Source organism: Thalia democratica, chromosome 7 (assembly GCF_965202585.1).
Source record: "Thalia democratica chromosome 7, ktThaDemo2.hap1.1, whole genome shotgun sequence".
NCBI lineage: Eukaryota > Metazoa > Chordata > Thaliacea > Salpida > Salpidae > Thalia > Thalia democratica.
In genome coordinates this window covers 45199423-45210781 of record NC_139171.1, presented here as the reverse complement: position 1 = coordinate 45210781, position 11359 = coordinate 45199423, and the positions used below count along the sequence as shown (strand labels likewise).

The 11359-nt window shown below is 24.6% G+C and overlaps 1 protein-coding gene across 4 annotated transcripts; it reads left to right on the top strand.

Annotated features, from left to right (window-relative positions):
• The first annotated feature begins 874 nt into the window (after window positions 1-874).
• On the top strand, window positions 875-10823 carry LOC145840294 (uncharacterized). 4 transcript variants are annotated; one of them, XM_082947496.1, is made up of 8 exons: window positions 875-1016; window positions 1158-1331; window positions 1744-1989; window positions 2060-2362; window positions 5756-5821; window positions 6416-7087; window positions 8636-9112; window positions 10544-10823. In XM_082947496.1, the coding sequence occupies exons 1-8, from the start codon at window positions 938-940 to the stop codon at window positions 10678-10680; spliced, it is 2154 nt and encodes a 717-aa protein (XP_082803622.1). In that variant the 5' UTR covers window positions 875-937; the 3' UTR covers window positions 10681-10823. The 4 variants fall into 4 exon arrangements, with proteins under 4 accessions (XP_082803622.1, XP_082803621.1, XP_082803620.1 ...); XM_082947495.1 differs by having other exon boundaries at window positions 1158-1388; window positions 5768-5821; XM_082947494.1 differs by having other exon boundaries at window positions 1158-1388.
• Window positions 10824-11359: the final 536 nt, after the last annotated feature.

Sequence of the window (11359 nt, the reverse complement as noted above, 5' to 3'; positions counted from 1 at the left end):
CCGACGGTTTTTAGTTTAATGTTCATTTTTAAATTAGGTTTGAAAAATTATTTTTAAATCTATGTTTGCAGTTAGAAACTTTGAAAACCATGACTAGTTTAAGCTTAATTTTTTATGTACTTTTTACTTTAAAACATTTTTGAGTTGAAATAAAAACTTGACAAACAGTATTTTAATAAATATTATATTAGTACACTAAAGACTAAATATAGGTTAAACTGGTATTTTTTCCTAAAATACAACATTATAAAAGTTGACAAGATTTTACCTGGTGAAATATATAAAGACATAACTAAGAAATAAGAAATATATAATTGTATAAGTTACCTACAAAAACTGTAAAGAGTTTTCACTATGTTTTATATATGTAGTTTTATAATTACAAATATTTTGTTTTTATATTACAGTTATTCTAACATGTCATGATGTCTATGTTTTTTCTTTTTTTTTTCTCTCGTTTAGTATAATAAGTTCAATGTTGAATTTCATTTAGTTCATTTGTTCCCAGGAATTTGTTTTGATTAATTGTGTAAGCGCAGTAAACTATACACCATTCAGTACTTTAACTAGTTTTGTAAAAAAATTATGTATGATGTATTGAAACTCTTGCTTGTTTTAATATTTTTCAACAAGCTTTTTATAAGTCTATGTGTAATCAGTTTTTATTTAATTTTCATACTAATGTTGTTAAAAAATTTTAATTGATCAAATAGTATTTTATTAAAGTTAAGTTAATCTACACTTACGGTGCACATTTTTTGCACAACAAGGTGTACTTAAAACTTATTCGAAGTCATACTTACTTTTGTTTACCGTGGAAAGCATAAACGTAATTTCTTAAATAAAAAGTATCTATATAATGATACTTTGACAGATTTTTAAAGTATTTCATTTTTCCAAAAAAAAAAAAAAACACAGTTCTATAATAAGTATCTGAATGGTCTTAAGATACAAAATCGTCAAAGTGTTTTTTTTAGTTGTATTATTTTCAAGTTTATCTGGTGCACCAACGAAAGGTTTGTTTAATTGTGTATATACTCTACATATTATTTAGAGTAAATTTAATTTAAATTTCAATTACTATAAACTTTCTTTATAAATTAGTATACTGATATAGTTTGAATCCGACTGAAATGTATATCATTAATTATGTGTAGATGCTGATTTGGATAAAAATTTCAACAAAATAATGAACGATGGATTTGTAGAAAACTCTTTAGATAACGAATATGATGTAAAAAACAAAGAAAAAATTTCAAAACTAGAGTCAGCCGATAAAATTTCGTCGATGGATCTAGATTTAGACAGTAAAAGAAATTCTTCATTTAAGGGTTTAACAGACTATGTTGCAAAAAAATTAGAAAATAACGAAAATTACTTCGAAGAAAGTAATTATTTTGTCATAGAACTTTTATTGTATTAGCTTTATAAATAAAGTCTAATCTAAATAATCTAATCTAAATAAATAAAATCTCTTAGTGTTGTTTAATTATAACAATCTTTTTTTTTTCTTAATAAGAAGCAGAAGCAGAGAATCAAATAACTCAATTACAAATTCATTTAGACTATTAAAGTTAAAAAAAAAGAGTAAACTATAAACCAAAGTTAAGAAATTTAAGTTAGTTAAGAAAATATAGGAAAACGATTAATGTTAGACATACATACCTATTATACTGTTTTAAATATTTTTATAATAACTTTAACATATAAATACTAATTCATAAAGAAAAACATCTTTTAAAGACTTCAACGACAAAGAAGCAGATTACAACAAAGACTACTACTATAGTGAAAAAGACTACAATTTTAACAATGACACTTACAATGACGGAACTATTTATGAAAACGACTATTTTTCAAACGACACGTACGACGACTATGAGTACGCAGATTTCGAATGTGATGGAAAATATTTAGATATTGAACAACTTTGTGACAGAAAAAAAGACTGTAAGAGTGGAATAGATGAAACCAGAGACACATGTGAAAGTTTGTTGATACAGCTCTAAAAATGTGATGAAAAGTTAAAAAAATATATATAATAACTTAATATCTTTAGCGTATGGAAAAGAAATTTCTGACGATGATGGGTTTGATTATTACAACCCAGAAACTACAACACTTGTGACTTCGAAAACTCCAATTTCTAAAATCAAGCCATTTATCGAAGGCAATGATTATTTAACAGACCCATCTCGTAGAAGCTCTAAAGACGAGAACAACTTTTACGATGATTATTTTTACGATGATGATTGTACCACAAATGAGTTTCAATGTGGTGATGGAAGCTGCATCCATAAGTTTATGAAGTGCGATGGTTTTCCTGACTGCAACAGCGGAGAAGATGAAAACGATTGTGGTGGTCAGTTTTGTTTTAGGTCTTTTAATTTTAATAAAAGTAATAAGGATCAAAGTGTCATAATGTGTTAAACTTTTTATCCTTAAATTATGCTGGTAAATAGACTGTTATAAAATTAAAAATTGATAACAGACCTACGTACGTATTCTTTTAAACATTTTAATGTGAAACAAATAAATACTATACAAACCTAGATCAGCATAAACAGTCCAAAAAGGCCTAAGATTGTTGATAAGTATCAGTAAACCTTACATTAAATTTTCTTTCTTTTCATAAAAGGGTTGTGTTTTTATTATTTGGTTTTTTAGATATTACAATATTTTATCATTTAATACTTGACATAATACAAAACTAATCATTTTAATCTAAAATTAAAAAAATTGTTGTTTAACGATTTCTTTTTCCTTAGTTTAAGTTAAAGTTTTAGTCTTTAAGTTATTTCATGTTGTATAGCTCAAAGCCGCTTAACTGGAAAAAAGTTCAAGTTTTTTCAAAACAAAAAAGATGAAATTCGGTCGAACTATCACAGTATTGACTCTAATATATCATTTCTAAACAAGATGGACCTTGAAAAAAATAAAAACAGTATAAAAACTAACTACAGCTACCACAACCGTGTATACTCACAAACTATTCATGAAGATTTTAAAATAAAAGTTAAACATAGCTTATTAAAACTCATAAAAGAAGTAAGCAAGTTGATAGACTATCAAACAAAGTTTGACAAGTCATTTACGAATGATAGCGAGCTAGTTAAGCTTCATATTATAATGGAAAAGAACGATGACCATTTAAAAGATACTTTCATTAAATACAAAGATGACTTAAAGTTGAACATGGATGTTACTTTTTATATCTAAATTAGTATTAGACGTGTAGTGTAGATTACAAAAAGTCCAAGCAAAGTAGAATTATTTTTTGTGTAACAGTATTACCAGCTTAGCTCACCAATCATTTATTTTAAAACGCTGTTTTTAAAAAAACTGAGTAATGTATAAACGACGTTTTATATTCTAGAACTGATATAAGCCAACTGATTTAAGTTGAATACATAATATTGATTAAAGTTATTTTGGTTAACAAAAAATAAATAAACATGTGATGAAATTTTGTTTTTTGTTTTATTTTAGACATTTCATTTTTTGAAGCAACTTTATTACTAAATAACAAAAATCATAGTTTTTACTAAAATGCATGACTACAAATTGAAGTTTTGCTTATGTACAAAGTGTGTTCGAGTACCCTCTTTAATTGTAATTACTTGCTGTATTTGTAAGCATTTTTTTGAAATTTTATAGTTTATGCAATTAACTTTATGTTTGCAGTATGGTAGCAAAACTTAAACTAATGACTATAAATAGTTTTTAGAAAAATAAGAGTTAAGTATAGTCTAAACAATAAATATTTAGTTGTTATATATAAAGTTTAACAACTAATTAAAGTCTAAGAACTTTTAAATTTTATAAAATAACTGCATGAAATTTAACCTCTACTTATTTTTTTCAAATCAATTTTGCAATCGGATAAAACAAGCATTTTTTAACAGTTTTTATGTTAAATAAAAAGTACTTATAATACATTTTGTTCTCATATGTATATATATGTATACAAATTGTCATACTCACTTTTTCTGAAGTTAGAAACCACTTTAAAGGTACAACAAAGTTTAAAACTAAACATTTTTACTTGTTACTATTTTAATTAAACTAACAAGCTTGTCATTGCAAACATTTTGAAATAAAGAAATTTACCATATGTAGTACTTTTTATGCATTTATTTTTTAATTTTAGTTTACGTTAAATAAAAAAAGAAGTTTTTTCTTTTATAAATTACAAAAGTCACCTTTAAAATTTTTTAATCATAAAAAACTACAGAAATAACTCTTTAATAGCTTAAACAACAAAGGTTAAATTCCAAAACTAAGTGTAAAAAAATCCAATGTAACAAACATAGTACTGTAGCTATATTAAACTAACTTATATTATTTACAATTTTTAATTTCTAGTTTTATTTTCTTCTATGTTGTAAGTGTTTTTTTCGTAGTACTGTATGTTCAAAGTCTTAATGTTCTTAAATTATATTAAAAAATAGATATGCTATTTTTATGAACAATACTTTTTTAACAACATTGTTAGTTATAAAAGACTATGCTCTTCTTTAAGGTTAAAAAAATTATATTTAACTCTACAACATTCCAATAAACGGTACTAAAAATGTAAAACAAAAGTTACCTATAAACAACTTTCAAAGACTTAGATTAATGAACCATCCATTTGATCAAAAACTTAAGTCTTTAGAATTAATGTTTTTTTTTAATGCATAGTTTTAAACATACAACTTCTTAATAAAAAGTTGACTACAACTACTTTTTTTTACTAATAAAAGCAGAACAGTTTTTCAATGAATTACTTTTAATAACACCTTTTAAACTTGATAAAAAGTAAAAATTAGACTTTTAAAATGTTGATATATTTTTTTTATAAGTTTGTGTACAATCAGGTAAACGGAATTTTAAAATACTAATAGTGATTGACAAAGTAAGTTATTGAAAAGTTCAGTTATTAACAAAAATTTATCTCAAACTTACGATGAAGCAAGGAGTGCACAAAAAGGAGTGCTAGCTCAAGTGCTTTTTAGTAGATTAAGCATTGTGTGGCAATGATTTATACTATTGATTTTTTGTTATTTGTCTACTAACATTTTTAAATGATGAGTTGAAAAATTCTAAATAAAGTTTTTCTGAATCTTGTTACGTCATAGAAAATGATATGTATGTAAAAGTAAAATAACTGTTGTGTATTTCAAGTGTTGTTAAAAACATATTTGAAATATCTAGTGTTCATTTAAAAACCACCGCATTCAATACGTTAATAATTTTTTTTAATGATTCTAAAATTGTGCTCTATACACTGTTTTAATATTTCATACATATTTTTTTAAGTTAAACAATGTTAATTTTTACCAATTTTAAAACAAAAGTAAACAACTTGAATATATTATTTAACATTAATTATTGATCTTCAATAATCACGTGCTGACAAATAATACTGTTTATACTGATTTTTACTTTACTTATTGTATTTTAGTGATAAAACTTTTATTAAAAACATTTTTATTAATTGTTTTTTAGTTGATTTTTATTTACTTTGTTCTACTGTTAATCTTATTAGCTTCAATGAAATCAAGTACTGAAAATTTAATTTTAGAAAATGTTAACCAAGATAAAAGAAATAAAAAATACGATGTGTTTTTCAAGTATGTTCTTTTTTTAATAACTTTTTTCCCTAAAATTCTTATAGCTATCTTCGTGCATACTTTTAAGTTCAAAAGCATAACAAAATGATAAGATTAAATTTAATTAAAAACAACATAACTCTATAACTTTAAATATTCAGATTTTAATTCAGTTGCAAACGAAAAAACAACACTTTCAACAACAAAAATTATACTTGATGCTGATAGTTAGTTTATAACTACTATATATTTGTTAATATGTTAGACTTTGAATTTAAAGATTTTATTATTCTAATCAACATTAAGAACTAATTCGTAATTAAATTAAAATTACTAACCAAATAATTGCTTTAAGTACATGACTTAAAGCAACAATAAAATTACTTTTTTTTTTTTGAAATAAAACTTTTCTTGCATTTGATGAAAGCATTCTAGTGTGTCTATAACTAAATTTACTACATTGTTTTCTAAAACAGTTTAAAAGTAGTTTAACAAAGTTGTATACAAGTCTCAAAACTTTACCATTAGACTTACATTAAATGCATTTGAAAACTTAGTAAATGTTGTCATTAAATATGTAAAGAATAATCGCCTAAAATAATTTTATAGCATAGTTCTGAATTTCTAATAGTTATTTAAGGTATTTTTATGTTTGCTTACCTTTAAAAACCAAAAATTTATATTACGATTTGTTGAAACTGTATAATAATAGTTTTAATAATTAACCTACTAAAAGTATAATTTTAAGCAACCAACTTTTTTAATTTTATAATGCTTAGTTTTATTGTTATAAAAAATTTAAAATTTATAAATTTTTCTAGCTACTACAGAAAAAAACAAACCCTTCTCGAAAAAAATTGTGACTGAAAAATTAAAAAGTACAATCAAAACAAAATTCGTTAGTACAGTTCAAAGCCCAAACATTGTGCTTCCACCTACTTTACCACCTTATTCTATGCATATATCAAAAACTATTTCAATTCCTTATATTCATGTAACGTCAAATAAGCCATCTGTAATAAAAACATCTCCAAGAAGTACAAAAGTTGTTGAAGATATATCAACTAAACAGTCAATAACAAATAAAAGTGTGCCTACAGAAAAGCAAGCTCCTTCAACAAATACTAAAATTAGGCCGCTTTTAACAACAATTAAACCTTCTACTAGTCAATATATAACGGATAATTTAAACAATATAGAATACTTATATTCAAATTCAAAACTAGTAACAACGATTCCAACTTCACCAACCAAAGATAAACTTTATTTTTCAACGGTAGAAAATGATAAAACAAAACAAAGTTTAGATATCTTAAAATTATCTACAGCAATTTCTTCGCCTTTAACCTCAACAAAATCAGATGAGTACTTTTCTAAATGCAATGAAAAAGGTTTATTTGATTGTAAAACATCTATAAATGATTGTATTGATAAGTCTCTTGTTTGTGACGGTTATAACGATTGCTCAAATGGAAACGACGAACAAAATTGCAGTGAGTTTTATTTAAGCAAAGAAATTATTTAAGTTGAAATTAGCAATAAATAAGTCTTAAACATTAATACAAAACTCCTAATATATCATTAACTGCGTACTTTTTGCTTTAAAGGTTGCAATCAAAGTTCTCGACTTAAAAAGGAAAATGATTCAATGATAAATTTATCATTGAATATATCATTAACTTAATAATTTAAAATACTAACATTACAAGATTTATGTTTTAAGTTTGTTTAATTGGACAATGCTAATATAGTTTTGTACAGTAGCCAAAGTAGAACTACTAAAAGTTTAAAACAATTTATAGTTCAAAAAAATGAGTTTTTAAATCCATACTAACATTAAGGTTTGACGATACCACTTCGATCGTTAGCTTTCGGTTGACTTAGACCCGGGTTTAATTTTTGTAGAAACAAGTCAGTCAGTTACAACCGAAAAACTTGCAGTTATCAATATACAAACACTATATCATGATTTACCATGAGGTTACCATTTGCTGGTATGATCTGTTTGTAAGCATTTTATGATTGCCATGTAACGTTTAATTCATTATCCACTTGGCAAAAAAACTGGTACGCTCGTTTCAAAATGATTTAAACAAAATATCGGCGAAAGTCTAACAGAGCTTAAGCCTAGACTTACATTTACTGATTATAACAGCAAACGTAGCTTGATGGTAAAACATCATAAGATGTTTGTAGATTGACGACTGCAAGTATTTCGGTTGCGACAAATTTAACTCAAAACAAAACCAGGGTCTCAATCTACCGAAAACTTTTGGTCTGATGATCGAAGTGGTATGATAAAAAGTTTATGTTAAACTGAACTTGTCTCATGGCATATGTAAGTCCAAGCTTATACTCTGTTAGACACCGATATTCACTTTGATTTCAAAACTAAAAAAAAGGTTAAAAAAAGCTTTACTAAAATATATTTATAAAAATTCCTTTTAGTTTATTGTTAGTTATTTTTTTACTTAAAAAAATATTTTTGCAAAGTTTTAATTTTCAGGAATTGCATAAAACTAAATTTTCATACTTAACGGTAAAATTTAACAAAAACTGGAAATAGTTGTCCAATTTGAAATATTTTTATAAAAACTAACTAAAAAACATTATTCTTCAGTCGTAATAACTTCAAAATATAATTACTGACCATAAACAACTGTTTTTTTCTTGCGCTAAGACTTTATTGACTTACATAAATTAACTGCTTATAAAATACTAAAAGCTCTAAAGAGTCAGTAAAAGATTTACGTATATAAAAAAAACATTTGTTTTGAATTTACAATGAGCTCCGCTTGTTTAGATCACTAACATTTAACGCCTTGTTACGTTATATTTCATTTTATAGATATAAATGCTTCTTACTTAATTAAATAATGTACACGGTTTCCCTTTATACTTTTCCCCTAAGTACGTTATAATTTCTACATACTCCATACAACTCTTAAGATTTTATAGATTTTATGTCATTATTCGAAAGTATTTGCAAACAAAAGTCTCTTTTTAAACTAAATTTACCAAGCTTTTATTTTATTTTTCAGCTTGCAAACATTCACATCTATTTGAATGCATAAATCTTAGGTGCATACCAGCAGAGTTTCGTTGCGACGGTTACAATGATTGTGGCGACTATAGTGATGAAATAGTTGGTTGTATTGTAGAGCCAGATGTAATACCAGTTAATAACAAGAAAGAAACAAGCCAAGCAATTATGTTACAGACTACGATAGCACCAACACAAAGTATCAATGAAGAAAAGACTGAAAAAAGAAAAGTATCCACCCTAACTAATGAATATACAACAAAAAAACTGCACAACAAATTTACAAAAAGTAATAAAGTAACCGAAAGTACAGAAACATCAGCAATTATTTTTCCGTTTACAAAATACCAAAACTTAAACACAAAATGGTCCACTGTATACTTTTGTGGTATTGGAACATTTTGTTTAAATGGAGGTTTTTGCAAGTTAAATTCTGAATTAAAATATTTTTGTAGTTGTTTGGAAAACTTCGAAGGTTCGTTTAACTTTTTCAAAATTTATACAATAAATATTAATACAGTTACATATTAGAACTATATATAAGTTTGACACACACAAAACTAAAACCACCTAAAAAAGTTTGAATCAAAACGTTATTTAAGAATTTGATGAGTGCCTAATACTAAAAATCTAATAAATATTGTAAAAAAATCGAAAATTAGCTGTTTTTTTTGTTGCATTAATATATATATATATATACATTATATTAATGAGACAAATTCAAATTCTTAGTTCTTTATTCAATTCATTCTAAAATATTCATGCATTCTAAAAAACTCTAAATATAAGAACGGGTCAAAACTGCACGAAGGGACTAAATTACACGAATATAAAAAATCACGAGGGCACAAAATCGCACGAAGATACTTTTGCACGAGGTAACAAAATTGCACAAAGACTAATTTGCACCATGGGACAATTTTGCACGTAGGGTCATTTTTGCACGAGAGCAATAAAAAATACAGAAAAAAACTAAAAAATAAATTTAAAAAATAATAATAAATTAAGAGGGTAACGATTAGGGTTAATAGTGATAGTGAAAATATAAAAAAATAACTAACCAAAATTATTATAGAAAGAATAATAAAATAAATTAAATTAAATTATTTTAAAACGAAATAAGTTACCGACGGAGGGTAACGGTTAGAGGTAACAGTTATGGTGAAAAAAAAATTTTTTTAAGTAATGTTAACAATAATAAAAAAAAAGTTACCGGCCGAGGATAAGGGTTAGGGGTAAAAGTGATAGAAAAAAAATAATTTAATTTAAAAATAAATAATTTATTAGAATAATTATCAAAAAAAAAAATTCAACCCGTGCAAAGTTGTCTGCTCGTACAAAAGTGTCTTTGTGCAATTTTATCTTCGTGCAATTTTATCCCCTCGTGCAAAAGTGTCTTCGTGCAAATGTATCTTCGTGCAGTTTTGTGCCCTCGTGCAATTTTTTCCCCTCGTAAAATTTTGTTTGCTCGTGCAAATTTGACAGCTACCCCTTAATATATATATATTAAATTAGATATAATTCAAGTAAATTTTATTAATCAAATACCAATTGTTATAATTGTCTTAAATTGTTACATTGAAGTTATATAATTTTTCTTTACTTTTTTATTTTACAAAGTATTGAACTATAAACTTCAATTTGCTATTTTAAGTTCTTATTGAAAATAACTTATTTAAAGCATGTATAAAAAAATACCTAGATCTCAAGTGTTTATGGTTTTATTTAATTATTTTGTGTGGACTTTTTTACCTTTATAGTTTTTTTTTGTAGACTATTTTTTTAATCTTTATTACTTACAAGACAAAACTTATTTATTTTTATCTAAAAATAGTATTATGCACAATTATACAAGTATAACTTATTATAATCAACGTTGTTCACAAAATTTTAATTTATCTTTTAGGAGACTCTTGCGAAATACGTAAAGATGGCTTTACAACAGAAAAAAATGTATCACGTTCATACTTGAAAAAATGCTCATCTAACTTTGTTTTTATTTCGTCTTTCTTTGTTCTGTTTATGCTTTTTGCAGCTTTTTAATATTATAAAACAATCATAAAGTTGAGTTTTAAATCTTTAAAACCAAAATTTACTTTAATATTTTGTCAAAAATACAACTCATATTTGTTTTGCAATTTTTGTCTTATTTTTAATTTTAAAAGTGCTTAAATTCTAATACTCATATATGCAATGATTTTTTTAATCAAAACTTTTTTTTATTAATTATTCTTTTTAAGCATAGTGTTTTTTTTTTGGACTATGAAGTTTTATAAATTTAAAGTATTATAGTAAAAAATATATTTAAAGTTAAAAGGTAATATGAAGTAGCGATAATGTTAAAAACCATATAATGTTTTATTAACAGTTTTTTAAAGTCAATAATTTGTAAAGCTATACTTTAAAAGTCACAGTTGTAAAAAAGCAAGATTTTCTTTAGCAAAATAACTAATATATATAAGTTAAAAGATATATTATTTTCACTATATACAAATAAAGATAAAAAATATGCAATTTAGTTAAAATTTTTGAAAGTATCAAAATCAAAAAAATTGTTTTTTAATCTGTGATTGTAAATTTGTAAAAAAAATTATAGTAAAAACGTTTTATTTATTACTTATTTTTGTTTTTTATCGTCAATCTTTTCTAGTGCTTAACTTATTTTATTTTAAATACTTGTATTTTTTTCTTCGATGTTAAAAAGCTTTGATGAACAAAAACT